The sequence below is a fragment of the Oncorhynchus keta genome, unplaced genomic scaffold, assembly GCF_023373465.1.
Source record: "Oncorhynchus keta strain PuntledgeMale-10-30-2019 unplaced genomic scaffold, Oket_V2 Un_contig_3981_pilon_pilon, whole genome shotgun sequence".
NCBI lineage: Eukaryota > Metazoa > Chordata > Actinopteri > Salmoniformes > Salmonidae > Oncorhynchus > Oncorhynchus keta.
Genome location: NW_026287538.1, coordinates 187,586 through 212,570, shown reverse-complemented (window position 1 = coordinate 212,570; position 24,985 = coordinate 187,586). Strand labels below are relative to the sequence as shown.

General features: G+C 45.7%; 1 protein-coding gene across 4 annotated transcripts in view; it reads right to left on the bottom strand.

Moving 5' to 3' along the window:
• Nucleotides 1-9,125: 9,125 nt before the first annotated feature.
• The window catches only part of LOC118374885 (transmembrane protein 131-like), a 34,614-nt gene continuing 18,754 nt past the window's right edge, over nucleotides 9,126-24,985 (bottom strand). Inside the window, exons 17-36 of one of the 4 annotated variants that reach the window (XM_052509098.1) lie at nucleotides 24,894-24,980; nucleotides 24,553-24,781; nucleotides 24,197-24,450; nucleotides 23,451-23,560; nucleotides 23,214-23,280; nucleotides 22,962-23,116; nucleotides 22,064-22,206; nucleotides 19,024-19,210; nucleotides 18,688-18,873; nucleotides 18,257-18,415; nucleotides 17,693-18,102; nucleotides 17,212-17,491; nucleotides 16,597-16,739; nucleotides 16,258-16,422; nucleotides 15,918-16,063; nucleotides 15,688-15,875; nucleotides 15,313-15,437; nucleotides 13,210-13,401; nucleotides 10,955-11,115; nucleotides 9,126-10,234 (exon numbers count right to left, since the gene is read on the bottom strand). In XM_052509098.1, the coding sequence (XP_052365058.1) occupies nucleotides 9,944-10,234; nucleotides 10,955-11,115; nucleotides 13,210-13,401; nucleotides 15,313-15,437; nucleotides 15,688-15,875; nucleotides 15,918-16,063; nucleotides 16,258-16,422; nucleotides 16,597-16,739; nucleotides 17,212-17,491; nucleotides 17,693-18,102; nucleotides 18,257-18,415; nucleotides 18,688-18,873; nucleotides 19,024-19,210; nucleotides 22,064-22,206; nucleotides 22,962-23,116; nucleotides 23,214-23,280; nucleotides 23,451-23,560; nucleotides 24,197-24,450; nucleotides 24,553-24,781; nucleotides 24,894-24,980 (3,678 nt within the window). In that variant the 3' untranslated portion in view covers nucleotides 9,126-9,943. Of the gene's footprint in view, nucleotides 10,235-10,954; nucleotides 11,116-13,209; nucleotides 13,402-15,312; nucleotides 15,438-15,687; nucleotides 16,064-16,257; nucleotides 16,423-16,596; nucleotides 16,740-17,211; nucleotides 17,492-17,692; nucleotides 18,103-18,256; nucleotides 18,416-18,687; nucleotides 18,874-19,023; nucleotides 19,211-22,063; nucleotides 22,207-22,961; nucleotides 23,117-23,213; nucleotides 23,281-23,450; nucleotides 23,561-24,196; nucleotides 24,451-24,552; nucleotides 24,782-24,893; nucleotides 24,981-24,985 lie in introns of all 4 variants that reach the window. The other 3 variants (XM_052509099.1, XM_052509097.1, XM_052509096.1) reach the window with 3 other exon arrangements.

The following is a 24,985-nucleotide window of genomic DNA, read 5'->3' as shown; positions in this document are numbered from 1 at the left end:
AGCAATAAAGCCAGAGGGGGTGTGGTAGATGGCCAATATATCATGGCTAGTGGCTGTTCTTATGTGTGACGCATCACGGAGTGCCTGAACACAGCCCTTACCGTGGTATACTAGCCATATATCAAAGTCTTGAGGTGCCTTATTGCTAACGTAATTAGAGCAGCAAAATAAATGTTTTTTATTCATTTAACCCATATTTTACCCGCTAAATTGACTGAGAACACATTCTCATTTACAGCAACGACCTGGGGAATAGTTACAGGAGAGAGGAGATGAATTAGCCAATTGTAAACTGGGGATGATTAAGTGACCATGACAGTATGAGAGCCAGATTGGGAATTTAGCCAGGACACCAGGGTTAACCCCCTACTCTTATGAGTAGTGCCATGGGATCTTCAGTGACCACAGTCAGGACACCTGTTTAACATCCCATCCAAAAGACAGCACCCAACACAGGGCAATGTCCCCAATCACTGCCCTGGGGAATGGGGATATATTTTTAGACCAGAGGAAAGGGTGCCTCGATCTGACCACTTCCAGCAGTATACGGTCTCCCATCCAAGGACTGACCAATACAAACGCTGCTTAGCTTCAGAAGCAAGCCAGCAGTGCGATGTATGGTGGTATGCTCATACCCGTGGTATACTGTCTGATGTTCCACAGCTTTCAGCCAATCAGCATTCAGGGCTCTAACCACCCAGTTCATAAGGCTGGATATGATTCAGAGCACCATTTCGGAACCAGCAAAATAATCCTCAACAACTTCAACCTTTTCAGAAATGACAAATGTTCAGTTTGTCCCCCACTGCATCATAGCCATGTCCTCCACACGCAGCCACGATGAGGTCATCTCCCAAAGCGTATCTATTGTCAGCAGCCATCGCTCCTGTGATGGAGCAGGAACAAGGTTGTGTTCAGTACGGTAGGCACCTGCAAGTTCCCGGACATTTCTGGGGGGAATGGCCCTAGTAATAATAATAATATAATAATATATGCCATTTAGCAGACGCTTTTATCCAAAGCGACTTACAGTCATGTGTGCATACATTCTACGTATGGGTGGTCCCGGGAATCGAACCCACTACCCTGGCGTTACAAGCGCCATGCTCTACCAACTGTGCTACAGAAGGAATGGCCCTAGTGCTCACCGTCCGATCCAACAGCTCCCGGACATTTCTGGGGGAATGGCCCTAGTGCTCACCGTCCGATCCAACAGCTCCCGGACATTTCTGGGGGGAATGGTCCGAGTGCTCACCGTCCGATCCAACAGCTCCCAGACATTTCTGGGGGGAATGGCCCTAGTTCTCACCGTCCGATCCAACAGCTCCCGGACATTTCTGGGGGGAATGGCCCTAGTGCTCACCGTCCGATCCAACAGTTCCCGGACATTTCTGGGGGGAATGGCCCTAGTGCTCACCGTCCGATCCAACAGCTCCCGGACATTTCTGGGGGGAATGGCCCTAGTGCTCACCGTCCGATCCAACAGCTCCCGGACATTTCTGGGGGGAATGGCCCTAGTGCTCACCGTCCGATCCAACAGCTCCCAGACATTTCTGGGGGGAATGGCCCTAGTGCTCACCGTCCGATCCAACAGCTCCCAGACATTTCTGGGGGGAATGGCCCTAGTGCTCACCGGGGGAATGGCCCTAGTCCACCGATCCAACAGCTCCCAGACATTTCTGGGGGAATGGCCCTAATGCTCACCGTCCCAGCTCCCAGACATTTCTGGGGGAATGCTCACCGTCCGATCCAACAGCTCCCAGACATTTCTGGGGGAATGGCCACCGTAGTGCTCACCGTCCGATCCAACAGCTCCCAGACATTTCTGGGGGAATGGCCCTAGTGCTCACCGTCCGATCCAATTTCAGCTCCCGGACATTTCTGGGGGAATGGCCCTAGTGCTCACCGTCCGATCCAACAGCTCCCGGACATTTCTGGGGGAATGGCCCTCCACCGTCCGAGTGCTCACCGTCCGATCCAACAGCTCCCGGACATTTCTGGGGGGAATGGCCCTAGTGCTCACCGTCCGATCCAACAGCTCCCGGACATTTCTGGGGGGAATGGCCCTAGTGCTCACCGTCCGATCCAACAGCTCCCGGACATTTCTGGGGGGAATGGCCCTAATGCTCACCGTCCGATCCAACAGCTCCCGGACATTTCTGGGGGGAATGGCCTTAGTGCTCACCGTCCGATCCAACAGCTCCCAGACATTTCTGGGGGGAATGGCCCTAGTGCTCACCGTCCGATCCAACAGCTCCCAGACATTTTTGGGGGGAATGGCCCTAGTGCTCACCGTCCGATCCAACAGCTCCCAGACATTTCTGGGGGGAATGGCCTTAGTGCTCACCGTCCGATCCAACAGCTCCCAGACATTTTTGGGGGGAATGGCCCTAGTGCTCACCGTCCGATCCAACAGCTCCCAGACGTGCTCAATGGGATTGAGATCTGGGCTCTTCGCTGGCCATGGCAGAACACTGACATTCCTGTCTTGCAGGAAATCACGCACAGAACAACCAGTATGGCTAGTGGCATTGTCATGCTGGAGGGTCATGTCAGGATGAGCCTGCAGGAAGGGTACCACATGAGGGAGGAGGATGGCTTCCCTGTAACGCACAGCATTGAGATTGCCTGCAATGACAACAAGCTCAGTCCGATGATGCTGTGACACACCACCCCAGACCATGACGGACCCTCCATCTCCAAATCGATCCCGCTCCAGAGTACAGGCCTCGGTGTAACGCTCATTCCTTTGACGATAAACGCAAATCCGACTATCACCCCTGGTCAAACAAATCCGCGACTCGTCAGTGAAGAGCACTTTTTGCCAATCCTGTCTGGTCCAGCAACGGTGGGTTTGTGCCCATAGGCGACGTTGTTGCCGGTGATGTCTGGTGAGGACCTGCCTTACAACAGGCCAACAAGCCCTCAGTCCAGCATCTCTCAGCCTATTGCAGACAGTCTGAACACTGATGGTGGGATTGTGCGTTCCTGGTGTAACTCGGGCAGTTGTTGTTGCCATCCTGTACTTGTCCCACAGGTGTGATGTTCGGATGTTCCAATCCTGTGCAGGTGTTGTTACACGTGGTCTGCCACTGCGAGGATGATCAGCTGTCCATCCTGTCTCCCTGTAGCGCTGTCTTAGGCGTCTAACAGTGCAGACATGGCAATTTATTGCCCTGGCCACATCTGCAGTCCTATGGCATGTTCACGCAGATGAGTCAGTAGAAAGGCCTCTTTAGTAGTGTCCTAAAGTTTCATAACTGTGACCTTAATTGCCTACCGTCTGTAAGCTGTTAGTGTCTTAACGACCGTTCCACAGGTGCATGTTCGTTAATTGTTTATTGTTTATTAAAACAAACATGGGAAACCATGTTTAAACACTTTACAATGAAGATCTGTGAAGTTATTTGGATTTTTACGAATTATCTTTGAAAGACAGGGTCCTGAAAAAGGGACATTTCTTTTTTTGCCGAGTTCAGTACATTATGGATAAAATGGCAGCTGAAAGAACGTGTGGCGATGTATGGAATGGATGAACACTAAAAGAAATGACTTAATAGTGGAGATAATTAAGCAATAAGGCACGAGGGGTGTGGTATATGGCCAATATACCACGGCTAAGGACTGTTCTAAAGCTCGACGCAACGCGGCCATATACCACAAACCCCCAAGGTGCCTTACTGCTATCATAAACTGGTTACCAACATTATTATTTTTATTTTATTTATTTCACCTTTATTTAACCAGGTAGGCTAGTTGAGAACACCTTTATTTAACCAGGTAGGCTAGTTGAGAACAAGTTCTCATTTGCAACTGCGACCTGGCCAAGATAAAGCATAGCAGTGTGAACAGACAACACAGAGTTACACATGGAGTAAACAATTAACAAGTCAATAACACAGTAGAAAAAAAGGGGAGTCTATATACAATGTGTGCAAAAGGCATGAGAAGGTAGGCGAATAATTATAATATTGCAGATTAACACTGGAGTGATAAATGATCAGATGATCATGTAGAGATATTGGTGTGCAAAAGAGCAGAAAAGTAAATAAATAAAAACTGTGGGGATGAGGTAGGTGAAAATGGGTGGGCTATTTACCAATAGATTATGTACAGCTGCAGCGATCGGTTAGCTGCTCAGATAGCTGATGTTTGAAGTTGGTGAGGGAGATAAAAGTCTCCAACTTCAGCGATTTTTGCAATTCGTTCCAGTCACAGGCAGCAGAGTACTGGAACGAAAGGCGGCCGAATGAGAGGTTGGCTTTAGGGACGATCAGTGAGATACACCTGCTGGAGCGCGTGCTACGGATGGGTGTTGCCATCGTGACCAGTGAACTGAGATAAGGCGGAGCTTTACCTAGCATGGCCTTGTAGATGACCTGGAGCCAGTGGGTCTGGCGACGAATATGTATCGAGGGCCAGCCAACTAGAGCATACAAGTCGCAGTGGTGGGTAGTATAAGGTACTTTAGTGACAAAACGGATGGCACTGTGATAAACTGCATCCAGTTTGCTGAGTAGAGTGTTGGAAGCGATTTTGTAGATGACATCGCCGAAGTCGAGGATCGGTAAGGATAGTCAGTTTTACTAGGGTAAGCTTGGCAGCGTGAGTGAAGGTGGCTTTGTTGCTGAATAGAAAGCCGACTCTTGATTTGATTTTCGATTGGAGATGCTTGATATGGGTCTGGAAGGAGAGTTTGCAGTCAAGCCAGACACCTATGTACTTATAGGTGTCCACATATTCAAGGTCCGAACCATCCAGTGTGGTGATGCTAGTCGGGCATGCGGGTGCAGGCAGCGATCGGTTGAAAAGCATGCATTTGGTTTTACTAGCATTTAAGAGCAGTTGGAGGCCACGGAAGGAGTGTTGTATGGCATTGAAGCTCGTTTGGAGGTTAGATAGCACAGTGTCCAATGACGGGCCGAAAGTATATAGAATGGTGTCGTCTGCGTAGAGGTGGATCAGGGAATCGCCCGCAGCAAGACCAACATCATTGATATATACAGAGAAAAGAGTCAGCCCGAGAATTGAACCCTGTGGCACCCCCATAGAGACTGCCAGAGGACCGGACAGCATGCCCTCCGATTTGACACACTGAACTCTGTCTGCAAAGTAATTGGTGAACCAGGCAAGGCAGTCATCCGAAAAACCGAGGCTACTGAGTCTGCCGATAAGAATCTGGTGATTGACAGAGTCGAAAGCCTTGGCAAGGTCGATGAAGACTGCTGCACAGTACTGTCTTTTATCGATGGCGGTTATGATGTCGTTTAGTACCTTGAGTGTGGCTGAGGTGCACCCGTGACCGGCTCGGAAACCAGATTGCATAGCGGAGAGGGTACGGTGGGATTCGAGATGGTCAGTAACCTGTTTGTTGACTTGGCTTTCGAAGATCTTAGATAGGCAGGGCAGAATGGATCTGGTCTGGTCTGTAACAGTTTGGGTCCAGGGTGTCTCCCCCTTTGAAGAAGGGGATTACTGCAGCAGCTTTCCAATCCTTGGGGATCTCAGACGATATGAAAGAGAGGTTGAACAGGCTGGTAATAGTGGTTGCGACAATGGCGGCGGATAGTTTCAGAAATAGAGGGTCCAGATTGTCAAGCCCAGCTGATTTATACGGGTCCAGGTTTTGCAGCTCTTTCAGAACATCTGTTATCTGGATTTGGGTAAAGGAGAACCTGGAGAGGCTTGGGCGAGGAGCTGCGGGGGGGGTGGAGCTGTTGGCCGAGGTAGGAGTAGCCAGGCGGAAGGCATGGTCAGCCGTTGAGAAATGCTTGTTGAAGTTTTCGATAATCATGGATTTGTCGATGGTGACCGTGTTCCCTAGCCTCAGTGCAGTGGGCAGCTGGGAGGAGGTGCTCTTGTTCTCCATGGACTTCACAGTGTCCCAGACCTTTTTGGAGTTGGAGCTACAGGATGCAAACTTCTGCCTGAAGAAGCTGGCCTTAGCTTTCCTGACTGACTGCGTGTATTGGTTCCTGACTTCCCTGAACAGTTGCATATCGCGGGGACTGTTCGATGCTATTGCAGTCCGCCACAGGATGTTTTTGTGCTGGTCGAGGGCAGTCAGGTCTGGAGTGAACCAAGGGCTGTATCTGTTCTTAGTTCTGCATTTTTTGAACGGAGCATGCTTATCTAAAATGGTGAGGAAGTTACTCTTAAAGAATGACCAGGCATCCTCAACTGACGGGATGAGGTCAATGTCCTTCCAGGATACCCGGGCCAGGTCGATTAGAAAGGCCTGCTCACAGAAGTGTTTTAGGGAGCGTTTGACAGTGATGAGGGGTGGTCGTTTGACTGCGGCACCGTAGCGGATACAGGCAATGAGGCAGTGGTCGCTGAGATCCTGGTTGAAGACAGCGGAGGTGTATTTGGAGGGCCAGTTGGTCAGGATGACGTCTATGAGGGTGCCCTTGCTTACAGAGTTAGGGTTGTACCTGGTAGGGTTCCTTGATGATTTGTGTGAGATTGAGGGCATCTAGCTTAGATTGTAGGACTGCCGGGGTGTTAAGCATATCCCAGTTTAGGTCACCTAACAGAACAAACTCTGAAGCTAGATGGGGGGCAATCAATTCACAAATGGTGTCCAGGGCACAACTGGGAGCTGAGGGGGGTCGGTAGCAGGCGGCAACAGTGAGAGAGTTATTTCTGGAGAGAGTAATTTTCAGAGTTAGTAGTTCGAACTGTTTGGGTATGGACCTGGAAAGTATGACATTACTTTGCAGGCTATCTCTGCAGTAGACTGCAACTCCTCCCCCTTTGGCAGTTCTATCTTGACGGAAGATATTATAGTTGGGTATGGAAATCTCTGAATTTTTGGTGGCCTTCCTGAGCCAGGATTCAGACATGGCAAGGACATCAGGGTTAGCAGAGTGTGCTAAAGCAGTGAGTAAAACAAACTTAGGGGGGAGGCTTCTGATGTTGACATTAATGAAACCAAGGCTTTTTCGATCACAGAAGTCAACAAATGAGGGTGCCTGGGGACATGCAGGGCCTGGGTTTACCTCCACATCACCCGCGGAACAGAGAAGGAGTAGTATGAGGGTGCGGCTAAAGGCTATCAAAACTGGTCGCCTAGAGCGTTGGGGACAGAGAATAAGAGGAGCAGGTTTCTGGGCATGGTAGAATATATTCAGGGCATAATGCGCAGACATTAGAGCACTACAAATAAATGTTTTGTCATATCCATGGTATACGGTCTGATATACCACAGCTGTCAGCCTATCAGCATTCAGTGCTTGAACCATCCAATTTATAATACCTGGTATGTTAGTCACTGATATCTGGATTATTCTCTAGACAGAGAACAGACATGTAAATAGACATTCTCTATATCCCTCAGTCCACCTAGAACCCTGACGTCTTGTCATCAGTTCTATAGAGAATCACTCTGGATTTATCTTGCTGTACTGTTAATAAAACAGTCCTCAATCGTAAGAGATACTAAGAGAATTAGGCAACACCCATTGCGGGGAACTTGTTTTATACACTACACAGTAGATCTGATTCTGCATGGGTAAGCATCATATCAGGTGCCTTGTCAGAGTAATATGATACAAGCAGTGGAGGCTCCTCAGAGGAAGGGGAGGACCATCCTACTCCGTGAATTTCAGAAAATATAAATAGTTAAAGATTTAAAAAGTAAACATTTTTAGATTAAACTAAAGTAAATATATTCACGTCACCAAATTATTGAATAAAACACATTGTTTTGCAATGAAGGTCTACAGTAGCCTCAACAGCACTCTGTAGGGTAGCACCATGGTGTAGCTGGAGGACAACTAGCTTCTGTCCTCCTCTGGGTACATTGACTTCAATACCTAGGAGGCTCATGGTTCTCACCCCCTTCCATAGACTTACACAGTAATATGACAACTTCCAGAGGATGTTCTCCAACCTATTCAGAGCTCTTGCAGCATGAATTGACATGTTGTCCAACCAATCAAAAGGTTCAGATAATGAATGTAGTACTGAAAGCATAAACTACAGCTAGTTAGCACTGCAGTGCATAAAATGTAAGTAGTTGACAGAGGGAAAGACAATAGCTTTGAATAATGTGTTTCCTAAATTAAGGATAGGCAGCAGAGAGAAAGCTAGCTAGCTATTGTCATTGTATTTTTTTTCACTTAGCTAATGCAGCGAGCTAATTTAGCCTACTCAAACAGAGAGGAATGCTTATGTTAGCTAGCTGGCTAAGGCTATCCAACACTGGAACTCTTCCAAGTCAAGTTAAGCTTTCAGTTTTATAAATGTATTGCTAAGAGGGCCCGTCCGTGTAACTGCTAAACTGCTTGCTGTACACGGCTGGTTTACTAACGCATTAGTTATAGTAGCCATGTTGACTATGTTTGCGAATAGGTTGAAATTGACAATGTAGGTTGTGTGTAGGTGGTTGTGTGGTATAAAGGTTGGGCTTGGGAGAAGAAAAAAAATCCACCTGGTCAGACAGCTGCACTGAAGTCCACAAGCGAAGGGTAAAGGTGAGAGGAGGAGAGTGTAGATTCAAGTAGGAATTATACAACAAGAAAAGTGATGATGCTGTTTGTATGTGGTTGCTATGAAAAGTGAACTGTGTATTCATTCCACCGATTGTTGAAAAATGTTTCTTAAACGGAAGCAAACGGAACAAAAACGGGGATAAACATACCCGAATTTGACTAATAGAAGCCCTTGTATAGACCTGTTTGAACTAATGATTACAACCTTGATCAGGCACCGACCTCCACCAGATACAAGCTGCCTTTAACACAACCTGTCTATTCTGTAGTATATTATTATTATTCTATTCTAGCGCTGTGCTGCCACCTAGTGGAGCAGACCTGAGACAACTCAAAAAGGTGAGCTTGGAAGAGAGGGAGGAGCAGAGGAATGGAGGTTAGACATTTACATTTCAGTCATTTAACAGATGCTCTTAAATTGATTTACAGGAGCAAATTAGGTTTAAGTGCCTTGCTCAAGGGCGCAGACAGATTTCACGTATTGCGGATTACTGGCCGAATGCTTTTAACCGCTAGGCTACATGACGCCTTTAGCTATTGACTCAAGTAGCATTGATTAGATAACAGGAGTTAAAAATGATTAAAAGGCATACATAAATAATACCAAATGAAGCACATTTTACACCATGATAACTGTCTCATATGTTTTATATGGAAGCTGTGACAAATGTCCCACATTACCAACATGTCAGAAAGAGGGGAAGCTTTGTATCCCCCAACATTTTTCAAACTGTTTAAAAAGGAAATGAAAACCCTCTCTTTTAACAGACATTAAAACTTAGCATGGTAATTAAAATAACTTAAAAAGCATCTCTCGCCAATATTGGCCATGAATGTTGTGAGTTGTTCGACAAATAAAACAAAATGTGTTCAGGCTTGCAATGGCATAGAAACGTAAAGTCATGGTCTTCTGATGCCACTGGCATCGACTTGACACAGCAGTCATGAAAATGACTTTTCACAACAACAAAAAAATCCCTTTACTGCCAGTCTTAACTGATTGTAACCCTTAAATAATCATCTCTAATGGAGCGATGATAAGGCTTAAACACTGTGCTTGAATCCAATAAGTAACTCGAATGTAATGCCAAAACAGCTGTACTAAATAATGAACAGAATATTATTTCTCAGATTGTTCCTGATTGCACTTAGGTCTGTCACTGCTATCAAAAACATTACCGAGGATGTATTTGAAAAAAAAAACAGCTGCATTTAACCATATTATGCCAGTCTGATAAGGATTCTTCTTTTATGATTCTTCTACTAATATTGTTTTGTTGATAAGTTTGCCAAGTCGTCATAGAAACAGACTAATTCTGAGGACATCATTTGCTTAGAAATCCAATGGTGTACATTATAATAGGAATTTGGTGAAATTCAAAACAGGGGAAAATGCATTCATCTTCTTCTCAGTCTATCAGTGGGAGGAGACCGCGGTGGCATCCCCTTCAGCCGGTGCTGCTGTCCGATTGGTTGGGCCAGGGCTCCGAGCTTCGTCTACTGAAGGTGGGCCTCCACATGCTCCAGGGGTTGTAGGAGGGGCTCAGCTGCGTGGGGGAGGGCTTTGTTGGGGCCGGGAGCGGGGTTCCACTGTCAGTGCTACCCATCAGATCGGTCAGGGGGGAAGCAGAGGAAGAAGAGAAGGAGTGTAGGGGGGAGTCAGAGGGGGGGCTGGTGGACCAGATGGAGGGGCTGAATGGAGGGCTGGAGCCCCACATGCTACTGCTGCCCAGGATGGACTGGATGAGAGGAGAGAGAGAGGCTGACCGTTAGGGACCTGGACTACTAGTACAGTCTGATGTCTTTGTGGAACAGACCTCATAAAAAGGTCCAATGCAGACAGATTTATCTCAATATCAAATCATTTCTGGGTAACAATTAAACAGTGATTGTTTTCAATTGAAATGGTCAAAGAGACTATCTTCTTAGCAAAGAGCAATTTCTCAAGGAAGAATTTAGCTGGGAGTAGGGAGGGGAAATTTAAAATGAGCTGTTATTGGCAGAAAGGTTTAGAACTCTTTCTTATTGGTCTATTAACTAATTTACCACATGGCGATGTCATCATGAAAGGAAAAAACTCCCTCCTACCAAAACAGGCTGAAATTTTAGGTCTTCTTTTCAAACAGCTTTACACAAAAAAAAGTACATAAACATAATCGTCACAGTATTATTCCAACCTCAGTGTGGAAACATCAATCAAAAATGGGATTTTCTGTTTTCACTAGGCCTTTAACTAACACTGAAGACACTTCTGGTGCCCATGTAAACGTCCCAAATCACACCCCGTTTCACCTGGGAAATTGCCTGTGTCTCTCCTGACAGCCATCCTACGCTATAGATACTTTCATGTTCCAATGTGGCTCTGGTCAAAAGTAGTGCACTACATGGAGAATACTGTAGGGTGTCAGGAGAGACTCAGGCCAGTTTACATAAGTATGGAGCAGTGAAAGAGGTCTTACTGTGGTGGGGGTAGCAGGGGAGCTGGAGCTGGGCTGGATGGGCCAGGGCTGTAGAGGCTGCAGGGACTCGTTTGGCCAGACGGACGGGGTGGTATGTCTGAACTCAGGCCAACTCTGCTGGGGCTCCATAGCACTCCTTCCCGAGGTCATCCCACTGAACACTACACAGCACAGTCAAACGTCAACTGGTTTCCATATACACTGAGTGTACAAAACATTAGCAACACCTTCCTAATATTGAGTTGCACCCCCTTTTGCCTTCGGAAGAGCCTTCATTCATCGGGGCATGGACTACATGGTGTTGAAAGCGTTCCACAGGGGTGCTGGCCCAATGCTTCCCACAGTTGTGTCAATTTAGCTGGATGGCCTTTGGGTGGTGGACCATTCTTGATACACACAGGGGAAACTGTTGAGTGTGAAAAAACCCAGCAGCGTTGCAGTTCTTGACACACTCAAACCCGTGTCCGGGCACCACTACCACACCCGGTTGAAAAGGCACTTACAGAGCCTTCAGAAACTATTCATACCCCTGGACTTATTCCACATTTTTGTTGTGTTACAGCCGGAATTAAAAAAATATATAAAAATGTATTTTCTTTCTTACCCATCTACACACACTACCCCATAATGACAATGTTTGCAAATATACTGAACATTTATTTACATAATTTACATTCAGGGGTATGAATGCATACGTATTCACCCCGAGTCAATACAAGTTAGAATTACGTTAGGCAGCAATTACACCTGTGAATCTTTCTCTAAGTGCATTGCACACCTGAATTGTACAATATTTGTCTATTATTATTTTTTTAATTATTCAAGCTCTGTCAAAGCGGTTGTTAATCATTGCTAGACAACCATTTTCAATACTTGTAAATCTGCTTGAAAATCTATCACGTCAAAATTGTAACTCGGCCACTCAGCAATATTCACTGTCTTCTTGGTAGGCAATTCCAGTGTAGATGTGTCCTTGTGGTTAAGGTTATTGTCCTGCTGAAAGGAGAATTCATCTCCCCGTGTCTGGTTTTCCTTCAGGATATCGCCTGTGCTTACTTCTATTATGTAAAAAATGTTACATTGAAAAACTCCAGAGTCCTTAACAATTACAAGCATACCCATAACACGATGCAGCCGCCACAATGCTTGAAAATGGTGGTACTCGGTAATGTGTATTATTGGATTTGCCCCTAAAAATAACACTTTGTATTAAGGACAAAAAGTTAATTGCTTTGCCAAATGTTTTGGAATATGTTTTATTCTGTACAAGCTTCCTTCTTTTCACTCTGCCAATTAGATTAATATTGTGGAGTAACTACAATGTTGAGTAACTACAATGTCCATCCTCAGTTTTCTCCTATCACGGCCATTCAACTCTAACTGTTTTAAAGTCACCATTGGCATCATGACGAAATCCTTGGGGGGTTTTCTTCCTCTTCAGCAACTGAGTTAGGAAGGACGCCTGTATCTTTATAGTGACTGGGTGTATTGATACACCATCCAAAGTGTAATTAATAACTTCAACATGCGCAAAGGGATATTCAATTCACTGCTCGACTGACAGAACTTACAGTTAATTGTGTGGGGTACAGAGATGAGGTAGTCATTGAAAAATGTTAAACACCGTTATTGCACAGAGTGAGTCCATGCAACTTATTGTGACTTAAAATATTTTTATTGAAAAATAATTCCACTGACTATGGGCAATTGTGTGTGGGCCAGTGACCAAAAAATCTCCATTAAATTAATTTTAAACTCAGGCTGTAAGAACATAATTTGAAAAAAATACAAGTAGTGAATACTTTCTGAAGGCACTGTGAAACTTTTGTCTTGTCCGTTCACACTCAATGGCACACTTACACAATCCATGTCCTAATGTCTCCAGGCTTAAAAATCCCTTCTTTAACCGACCTCCTCTCCTTCATCTACACTGACTGAAGTGGATTTAACAGGTGACATCAATAAGGGATCATAGCTTTCACCTGGTCAGTCACCTGGTCAGTCATGGAAAGTTCCTAATGTTTTGTACACTCAGTGTAGTGAATTTAACAGCCTCGTCTAGGGCCATGTTTTTCCTGGACGGTCACATGTCCATGAAAGACTCAGGGACCTACACCATGTAACAGATCACAACACATTGATCCATGCGATCTTCTCTCGAAAGAGAGTGTACAGAGTGCAGGTGTTATTGTGTCGCAGTTAGACATATTCATGCATTTCCCAAGCTATTCTGTCTGCTTTTTCTAACTGCTTACCTCCAGACAGGTTGAAGGTGTTGCTGGGTCCGAAGGCTGAGAAGGAGTTGACAGAGTTGAGGCTGGGTCTCCTGCCGTTCCCTACAGGGCTCCACAACCCCGAGCTGTCAGATCCATCACTCTCTACAGAGGAGAGGTGTTGGAGGACATCTCTGTCTCTGCTCCCCACAGCCGCCTTCGTTGCACTGCACCCTGGTGGTCGGAGGAGAGAACAACAGGTTAGCACAACAGCTACAGGAGTGGACACATTGAGCTTCTTCATTCACTCCCATATCAACCCCCTAGCCAAACACCTTCCCCCTGAAAGGACTGGATAGGTAGATGCGATATGATAAGAACTCCACCTTGGAGGTGCACGTCTCTTCGTTAACAACAGCTGGTGCACGATCTCTAATATTAAAGGGACACGTCGGGATTTTGGAAAGGAGGCCCTTTCTCTACTTCCCCAGAGTCAAGTGAACTCGCAGATACCATTTTTATGTCTATGTCAGGGTTTCCGTTAGCCAGTAATAGCCGACTGTTGGACAATATATTTTTTAATTCCTATAGATAAAACTGGTGTCAAAAAGAAAATTCCATTGTGAAATAAAGCTTTTTCGCCTAAATACATTTGACCGGTCATGCTTATCAGTCTATAGGTTAAATTGCATAATTTTGTGGAATTCAATTGCCGTGTGTTACGGTATATTTGTTATGCATCTTATTTGTCACACATTATACAGACAGAGTCTTTGAGAGGAAAATCTGTCAGATGCTGCAGCATCTCAAACGGCAACGGAAGGCAGGCTTCATCAGCGCGTCACACACCACTTTGCAATGAGCTGAAGGCAGTATGCATTTTCAAAACATATACTTCATTGTTTGAATACATGAGGCATGTCTTACCTTGCATCAGAGTAATCCATAAGATCTCCTCTCTAAATTTCTGACGTGTATTTTCTTCTCACATTGCGGTGCCCTTTTGGCAACAGTGTTTTGTATGAATTTGGGCTCTATTGTCCCACAACTGTCACAGAGTCTGTATGGAATAGGCCATTTCTTTCTCAACAAGCTGACCAATAGAATCAGTCAACTTTTCTACTATGGGGGATTAGTACATTGACATAGGCTAGTGATTTTGCTGTTCAGCTGCTAGTGATTTTGCTGTTCAGTACTCGTCTTGTTGGCTTATTAAAAAATCTTCAAAGTGCATATCAGAATTTGAAATGTCAAATTCCACATCACCAAGGATCTACCATGGTCCACACGCACCAACACAGTCGAGAAGAGGGCACGCCTACACCTCTTCCCCTCAGAAGGCTGAAAAGATTTGGCATGGGCCCTGAGATCCTCAAAAGGTTCTACAGCTGCACCATTGAGAGCATCTTTACTGGCTGCATCACCGCTTGGTATGGAAACTGCTCTGCATCCGACCACAAGGCACTAGAGGGAAGTGAGAACAGCCCAGTACATCATCACTGGGGCCGAGCTCCCTGCCATCCTGGACCTCTATACCAGGCGGTGTCAGAGAAAAGTTTACTCCACCAACCCAAGTCATAGACTGTTCTCCCTGCTAACGCACAGCAAGCAGTACCGATGCACCAAGTCTGGAACCAACAGGACCCTGAACAGCTTCTACCTCCAAGCCACTGCTAAATAGTTACCCGGACGATCTGCAGTTAACCTTTTTGCACTAACTTTGACTAATCACATATGCTGCTGCTACCATTTATTATTGGTTACTTTATTCCTAGTTATATGTATATATCTACCTCGTACCCCTGCACATCGACTCACTACTGGTACCATGTGTATACTGCCACGTTAATGTTACTCATTGTGTATTTATTATTGCGCTTTTTATGTTTCTATTATTTCTCTCTCTCTCTGCGTTGTTGGAAGGGCCCATAAGTAAGCATTTCCCTGTTAGTCCACACCTGTTGTTGACAAAGCATGTGACGATTAAAATTAGATTTTGATTGGCTAGATGGCCATATTGCTTAGACACATCCAATCATCTCAATTTTACACAGATGCTGAGAGTGTAGGGGCTAGAGTAAAGAGGCGAGGGGTCCATTTGGGACATGGGGGAAGAAGTGGTCAGAGACAGGACATCTGACTGACCTGGGCTTTTGTCGAATCCAGCCGCCACAGCAGCGAAGGTAGGGTTCCCGTTCTGACCAGGTACGGAGACCAACTTGGTCAGCTTGTTCTTCATGCCTGATGCAGTAGACATCAGACCCACCTCGCTGGAAAACACACAGAAACATAGAAGACTTTGGTATTTAGAAATAACCACTCTTGGATGTAGATTACATTTTTATCTTGATCTACATATATTTTGCAGTTATTATTTTGGCATTCTTCTTTTCATCACACCTTAGGATGTGTATGTTTCATGTCACTCTGGCACAGGTAACTACACAGACAGTTGTAGGACTTCTAGATCAGTTTAAGATGAAGAGCTGTGCAGGTCTCTGTTGTTGTAGGTTTGTTCACCTGGTAGCAGTGTTGACCATGCCGCTATAGGAGTCATACAGAGAGAAGCCAGACGAGGGAGGGGGAGGGGTTCCGATGGTTCTCTTCAGGAAGGGATCAGACGAGGGAGGGGGAGGGGTTCCGATGGTTCTCTTTAGGAAGGGATCAGACGAAGGAGGAGGAGGGGTTCTGATGGGTCTCTTCAGGAAAGGATCAGATGAGGGAGGGGTTTCAATGGGTCTCTTCAGGAAGGGATCAGATGAGGGAGGGGGAGGGGTTTCAATGGGTCTCTTCAGGAAGGGATCAGATGAGGGAGGGGGAGGGGTTTCGATGGGTCTCTTCAGGAAGGGATCAGCGTTCATGGTCTGCAGGGAGATCTGCTGGAGACTGTCCACAGCTGAGAGGAAACGGGGAGATGCATGTCATATGGCTGCCTTTATCACAATACTCAATTGGTTTGTTTTTATTTGAAAGACTGGATTGATACATGCTTGATTCAGGAAGTTAAAAAGAGTTAATATGCTAGAAGAGGTGGGGAAACAGGTTTGGAGCAGGTATGAGGGGGTTGTGGTAGTGCACTACATAACTCACCATTGTGTGCTATGTGGAGGGGCACACAGTCCCACTCCGGGGGAGGAGAGATGTCCTTCTCCCCTTCTGAGCCGCTGCTGTTCCCCAGCTCCTGCACCACCGGTTCATTGAACAGGAACTTAGCCAGGAGAGAGGGGCGGAAGTCTTCCAGCTTCACACGAGGCACTGGGGTTTGAGAGGAGGGAACGAGACTCAAACATAACCCTACACAGTCCTGAAAAGGTGTCTCCCAAGTCAGTGGGAAAAAAGGCAGGTAAAAACCAAACAAGACATTTGCCATGTCAATGTGAGAAAACAGAAAAGTCAAAAGGTCAGTTAGCTGGAAAGGTAGTAACTGACCTCTTGGTTTAGGAGGTATGGGTCTTGTTATGGTTGTTGTTGTTGAGCTGCTGGCCAGGGCCTGCTGCACCACCACCATGTTCTTGGAATTGAAGCTCTTGCGCTTGTTTTCCAGTGGGGTCACGTATGGAAGCTCCAGTGAGCTGTGGAAAAGCAACATGGAATAAAGTGGTCAATGTCTGGAAGCTCAATCACGTCTGAATACAAAAGGAATGCTTTATTTGTGAGTGCTGTCCCTTTTTCACACAAGTCAGATTACTCCTAGGCTACAGAACCCAATGATGTACAGAACTTACTAAGAGCTGAGCATGTCAGAATTTTGTATCGGGGTCATTGAGAAAAATGTGTACAATCCGGAATAACCAAAGAGGAACCCAACTTAAGACTCTGATCGACGACACGGTTTGTGATCGCTGCAGTTGTTTTCTAATCTTCAACTGTATCTGTAACTTCTGACACTGTCTTGTGTGTATTTTTTGGGTAATAATACTATGTACACGTTGCTATTGCCCTGTTTTTCCTTCTTGCCAGGTCACCCTCGCAAAATAGTTTTTTAACCTCAAATGGGTGTTACCTGGTTAAATAAAGGTTCAATACAAATAAAATAAACCACACCTAGACTTTGCATCCATTTGGCTCTTCTCCTTTGTAATGGCTGCTGGCTTCTTGATCTTGGACTTTGAGTGAGCTTCAGGAGTATCATCTTTCTTCTTCCCTTTGTTGTCCTCCATTATGTCTGGGTTGGAGTTCTCTGTGGTGGTGGAGGAGCTGTCATCGTTGTCCTCCCTCAGTTCCTCTCCTCCCTGAGCTCTTCCCTTGTTCCTCTTCTCCCGCTCTTCCTTCTTCTTCTGGGCCTTGGCTTTGGTCTGCTGCACTTTCCCTTTGGCTGCACTGGCTGGAAGGAGGGAAGAAGATGACAGATTCAATACACTGTGTGAACTGAATCAAATCCTGTCAATAATAAGAGTGTTCGTACTGTGTGCCCCTGAATGAGTCCGTTGTTAAATAAGCAGGTAATCACATTTTAAGGGCCATCCAAATTCTCAACACAAAAGCATATGTTTCTCAGGGTTAATACTAATATCCAGGTAGGTACCTTTGCCATAAACTGCATCCTGATTCCCCCCCTCCTCAGCAGACTCTGGTCTGTCCAGGTCTTTATCCATGGTCTCCACCAGGCTCACATAGTCAGAGTCCTCCGAGCTGTGCCGGCGTGGCCCTTCTAGGGGATTTCTTCCTGGGGCTGAAGGACCAGCCTGTGAGGGGTGCTGCTGGTTCTCTGGAGCTGGCTGTGGCTGCTTGGGGCTCCGGGCCTTGCGGCTGGCCTGTTGGCCAGAGGAGGGGGTGCTGTCGGAGACTTTGGAGCCTGGCTGGGAGGGAGGGATCGGGGGTTGTGTGGGGCCTCGGTTGTGGCCTCCTCTGGTGTTCCTGCTAGCAGCCCTGGAGGCAGAGCCTGGCATCCCTCGCAGGGAGTTGTGGTTGGCTTCTCCACCGTACCCATTCATACTGCGAGACAAAATACTGAGAAGTTAGTAATTATAGAATAAAATATTTACACACTAAACATCTCCGATCTACTCATCAAACCATTTCCGATAGTAACGTCAACATCTATCAGACAAAGTTTACACAAAATCGTACATTCAGAAAACAAACTCACTGTGCATCGCTTTGAAGTCGTACTATTTCCCTGAGGTCAAAGGGCCTCCCTGTCTCCATGGAGGTGCTGGATGTTTCGAAACACATGCGTCTCTTGAACGGCTCCCAGATCCCCAGGGCCTCCAGATAGGCCGCTACAATCACCAGCAAAAACATAGAGCTGGGCACAACAGATAGAGGCAACGCAACGTTAGTTATCCTTTACAGCCTTAGATACAGGGGAAATATCTGTCCAAGAAATGTTGCTAAATAAATGTATTTTGAACATGTAGAAAAGCTGATATGCCAAGATAATTCATGATATATGGGGTGCAACCTATGAGCCTAGTTCCAGATACTGGGCCTCTGAACTAATCTAGGGAACACACGGTCTAGGCGGGGATCCACCCATAGAATTCAAATGTGTTCTATTTGTGAGGCACCTCCTCTCACCTCATGATGACAGAGATGATGACATAGAGCTCCAGCTCCCAGTTGGGTCTGGGGAGGACAGCAGCACAGGCAGCCAGCATATGGTAGGGCAGAGAGGCGTTGAGGGAGAACACAAAGTAAGAGCCTCCGGTGGTGATGAACTTTAACTCCCGGATCACCCTGGAGGCTGTGAAGTCTGGCGTGAACCTGAGAGAGATGAAGAGACACGTCAACGTTGGTCATTTCAGTTGGTCATTGGAGGTACTAGTGATTAAACAAAGCAAGCACAAAACAATTGTAGTGATTCATGGGATATTTATCTATTAACTTTAAACTGCTAGCTATAGGTTTACTTACAATATGACGATTTCTTTCGAAGCATTGGGTTTTAGTGAAAACTCTTGGCAATTAAGGACTTTAAAGCCGAATCCCTCACAGAGACGTCCGTTTATTTCAGTGGATTGAATGTTAATTTCCAGCTGTCCAGTGTTCTCTAACTTAAAGGATTTTCTCAGAGTGACATTTGGCTCCTTCGACTTCATTTCTGAAACACGGTTCACAAAGTTAATTAGTCACATACCTCTGACAACTTCCTCTTTCATTTATATCTATTTAAAGCTGCAGAGGTTTGTGTGTCTAGAGATCAAATATATAATTTACACAAATACACAAGCATAAACAAACTATCAAAAGGGTTCTGCAAGACTATTCTCGGAAGTTCAACCCGCCGATAAGTAATGGTTTCCTGTCTGTGGATGCAGGACATTATAACAAACTGGATTCTAGACCGCTCACTGTCTGTGGATGCAGGACATTATAACAAACTGGATTCTAGACCACTCACTGTCTGTGCATGCAGGGATCTATAACAAACTGGATTCTAGACCGCTCACTGTCTGTGCATGCAGGGATCTATAACAAACTGGATTCTAGACCGCTCACTGTCTGTGCATGCAGGGATCTATAACAAACTGGATTCTAGACCGCTCTCTGTCTGTGCATGCAGGGATCTATAACAAACTGGATTCTAGACCACTCACTGTCTGTCTATAACAAACTGGATTCTAGACCATCACTGTCTGTGCATGGGGATCTATAACAAACTGGATTCTAGACCACTCACTGTCTGTGCATGCAGGGATCTATAACAAACTGGATTCTAGACCGCTCACTGTCTGTGCATGCAGGGATCTATAACAAACTGGATTCTAGACCGCTCACTGTCTGTGCATGCAGGGATCTATAACAAACTGGATTCTAGACCGCTCACTGTCTGTGCATGCAGGGATCTATAACAAACTGGATTCTAGACCCTCACTGTCTGTGCATGCAGGGATCTATAACAAACTGGATTCTAGACCCTCACTGTCTGTGCATGCAGGGATTCTATGTCTGTGCAAGGGATCTAAACAAACTGGATTCTAGACCCTCACTGTCTGTGCATGCAGGGATCTATAACAAACTGGATTCTAGACCCCTCACTGTCTGTGCATGGATTCTAGACCCTCACTGTCATGGGATCTATAACAAACTGGAACAAACTGTGCATGCAGGGATCTAGACCCTAGACACTGTCTGTGCATGCAGGGATCTATAACAAACTGGATTCTAGACCACTCACTGTCTGTGCATGCAGGGATCTATAACAAACTGTTCTAGACCACTCACTGTCTGTGCATGCAGGGATCTATAACAAACTGGATTCTAGACCCTCACTGTCTGTGCATGCAGGGATCTATAACAAACTGGATTCTAGACCCTCACTGTCTGTGCATGCAGGGATCTATAACAAACTGGATTCTAGACCCCTCACTGTCTGTCTGTGCATGCAGGGATCTATAACAAACTGGAACTGGATTCTAGACCCCTCACTGTCTGTGCATGCAGGGATCTATAACAAACTGGATTCTAGACCGCTCACTGTCTGTGCATGCAGGGATCTATAACAAACTGGATTCTAGACCGCTCAGACCTTCTACCACTCACTGTCTGTGCATGCAGGGATCTATAACAAACTGGATTCTAGACCACTCACTGTCTGTGCATGCAGGGATTTATAACAAACTGGATTCTAGACCACTCACTGTCTGTGCATGCAGGGATTTATAACAAACTGGATTCAAACTGTTTCAGTAGAGACTCATGTCATCTTGAACCTGACCACTCACTGTCTGTGCATGCCCCCTGGGATTCAAACCTTGCCCTGTCTGTGCATGCAGGGATCTACCTTCAGCATTCAACAAACTGGATTCTAGACCTGATGCAGGGATCCAAACTGGATCACCACTGCACTATAACCAACTGGATTCTTTATGCAGGGATCTATAACAAACTGGATTCTAGACCGCTCACTGTCTGTGCATGCAGGGATCTATAACAAACTGGATTCTAGACCGCTCACTGTCTGTGCATGCAGGGATCTATAACAAACTGGATTCTAGACCCCTCACTGTCTGTGCATGCAGGGATCTATAACAAACTGGATTCTAGACCCCTCACTGTCTGTGCATGCAGGGATCTATAACAAACTGGATTCTAGACCCCACCACTGTCTGTGCATGCAGGGATCTATAACAAACTGGATTCTTCCTGTAGAGACATAACAGTTATCAATACTACAATAAACAGGATTCTAGACCATATTTTATTCACACAAACGATATGATTCAAATTGCAATTCATTCATCCACACAACCACCAATATGGCAAGGGATCTATATTCTACTTCAAACTTCTAGACCGCTCTACAAAACTGTCTAACTGTCAGAGGATCTATAACAAACTGGATTCTAAAAAAAACATTTAAGTCAAAGGCTGTAAACAAACTGATATACTGGTCTGACTGGCATGACTTCTGTGCTGCTGTAACCCTGTAGCTACTACAGCACCTGGTGAGACTATATGGATTCCCACTCACTGTCTGTGCCAGGGATTTATAACAAACTGGATCTAGACCACTCAACCAAGGGATTTATAACAAACTGATTCTAGACCGCTCATGTCATGCTCAAACTGGATTCTAGACCCTCACTGTCTGTGCATGCAGGGATCTATACAAACTGGATTCTAGACCCCTCACCCTCAGTCTGTGCATGCAGGGATTTATAACAAACTGCTAGCATCAGAGCTGTGCATGCGGGAACTATAACAGAGTGATCCCTGACTGTCTCATGCAGGGATCTATAACAAACTGGATTCTGGATTCTGTGCATGAGTCTGTGCAGCTATAAACGGCAGGTAGCCTAGTGGTTAGAGCTGTCTGTGCATGCAGTAAACAAACTGGATTCTAGACCACTCACTGTCTGTGCATGCAGGGATCTATAACAAACTGGATTCTAGACCACTCACTGTCTGTGCATGCAGGGATCTATAACAAACTGGATTCTAGACCACTCACTGTCTGTGCAGTCCTTCAGTAGAGACTCAGTCATCTTGAACCTGAGGAATCCCCCTGGTCCCGGGGCCTTGCCCCCTACCTTCAGCCTTTCATAGCTGCCCTGACCCTGCACCACCAGGAACTCCATCACCGTCAGGTTGTTCCTGTAGAGACATAACAGTTATCAATAGTACAATAAACAGCAGTTTATATTTTATTCACACAAACGATATGATTCAAATTGCAATTCATTCATCCACACAACCACCAATATGGCCAAGTCGACAAATGAACTTCGAGAAAGTTAAAAAAACATTTAAGTCAAAGGCTGTAAAAGATATATGGTCTGACTGCTGACTTCTCTCTGTAACCCTGTAGCTACTACAGCACCTGGGAGACTATATTCCTCTTCTGCCCGTCCTCCTCAGTCCAACAGAGATATTCATAGCTCAAATCAGCACCCTGCCCTCAGAGGTGCAGATTTTAAGAAGCAGCATCAGAGCTTGCCGAAACTTCAGAGTGATCCTGACCTCAAGCAGTTAGCATAAACGGCAGGTAGCCTAGTGGTTAGAGTGTTGGGCCAGTAACCGAAAGGTTGCTAAATAGAGTCCCTGAGCTGCCAAGCTAAAAATCTGTCGTTCTGCCCCTGAACAAGGCAGTTAACCCACTGTTCCTAGGCTGTCATTGTAAGAATGTGTTATTAACTGACTTGCCTCATTAAATAAAATGAAAAATAAATAAATAAACACTGTACATTAAAATGGCACACTATCCCCTATATAGTGCACTACATTTGACCACAACCCCATAGTCCCTGGTCAAAAGTAGTACACAATATAGGGAACAGGATGCCATTTGGGACACAAACCAGAGACTTATGTAAGTGGACAACTGGTTACAGGCTATAGGGTTAACATGCCTTAGCATAAGCAGAGAGGAAACCGTGTGGTTGCTGACGGGGGAGAATTTCAAACGTAGCGACCTCACTTCCTCTGGCTGCAGCATTAGGTTGTAAACGTAGGGTTGTGTCGTCGAGCCCTCGGCGAAGCCTGCGCTGCCTCTGACCACAGGCGACTGCAAAGGGGAAGGAGAGATTCAAGTCTCAAACATGGTATTGTATTTGATCAACTGGCATGACACAGGACTAAAAGACAGAGCAAAGTAAACTCACATGGTTTCTGTGTACCTGGAACTCCATTGTGTCGGGGGTGAAGTGTGGGAGCCTCTCCAAGGGAAACCTGGCGTGAAAGAATATTAAGACCATAGAATTACTTCTAGAATTATTTTCCATTCATTCTAACTCTATGGTGGAGAAACCCCATCAGTGTGACGTGAAACATTTTGCCAAAATGGGTGACAGACATGATCACTATTAGCAAACTACAAGTGCATATTGAAGGCTACTCACATTTGTGCCAGTTTGTGGGTGACAGCCGGGAGGTTGGGATAGAGGGCTAATGGCAGGACTTGGACATAGACAGGAACGTCAGCTGGGTTCTCCAAGACAACCTCTATCTCCTGGCAACAGAAGACTGCTGGTTAGAACAGAAGGCTCAATACAGTAGCATGTACAGGACCCAGAGTTGTTCTTGACCGTGTGACTTGACCAGGAAAACTCTTGGCTCTAGTTATAGCCTTAGTTTAGAGTTGCTCTGGTCACATGGTCAGGGAACCACCCCTGGGCCTGCCAATCTATCCTGAACAAAAATCTAAACGCAACATGTAAAGTGCTGGTGCAATGTTTCATGAGCTGAAATAAAAGATCCCAGAAATGTTCCATATGCACAAAAATCTTCTCTCTCTCACGTTGTGCACAAATTTGTTTACATCTCTATTAGTAAGCATTTCTCCTTAGCCAAGATAATCCATCCACCTGACAGGTGTCAGATCAAGAAGCTCATTAAACTGCATGATCATTACACAGGTGCACCTTGTGCCGGGGACAGTAAAAATGTGCCGTTTTGTCACATAACGCAATGCCACGGATGTCTCAAGTTGAGGGAGCGCGCAATTAATATTCTAAGCTAGACATAGGAAAGATCTCAATTGCATAATCCCCGCGCCCTGTCCCCTCCCCAAAACCTCCCCAAGAGGACGTGAGGAGTATGCAATTGAGATATTCTCATAGAATTGATGTTAATGAATCCACCTCACCGATGAGCTGGTGAGGCTGGTGAGAGGGAACAGGACCTGCTGGGAAGAGTTCATGATAGAAGGCCACTTCAGCTGAGCTGACACTCTGGTCTCAATGTTCTTCTGGAGGTCAGCGTTGGCCTCAAACACCGCCTCCGCCATGTGTCCTGAACTCTCCTTCAGTGCTTTCCATCGCCGACGGAGCATTTGATACAAATCTACATCCACATCCCACATATCCTCCTGCATTGACAGCCCAGGCGGTCTGCTCTCAGCTGAAAGTTCAACATGTTTTAATGAAGAACAAGTTCGCTAGGTACAGCAGCAAACTAACCAGAAACCATTAAAGAATAACGCCAATAACCAAAAATACTCACATTTCAGAACAAACGGTAGTCCCACATAACAATGGTCGCCACACTGCAAGCTGGCATCAAAATAAATCTTGGCGACCTTCGACTTGCGTTTGGGTTCCAGCTCGTCCCGGTTGTTCTTCAGTCTCCTGTAGTAGAAACGTGAGTCCTCAGTCAGAGAGTGGATCTGCTGCAGGGTCACCTTCTGAGAGAACGAGCTCACCATGCTTAGACTCTGCTGCACTACTTTACCCTGGGAGGGACAGAAAACACATAGAAAATAGCATAGAGGCAAAATACAAAAATGTTTGATACACTCAAAACAATATAGCAATCTACGACAAGTAAAATATAGTTAGTCTAACCGGAAAAGATGGCGGGAGGACAATGTGTTTGGGATAGCTGGTCAACGTGCCCACTGCAACGACTGCTTTCACTGGTATCGTTAATATCTGTT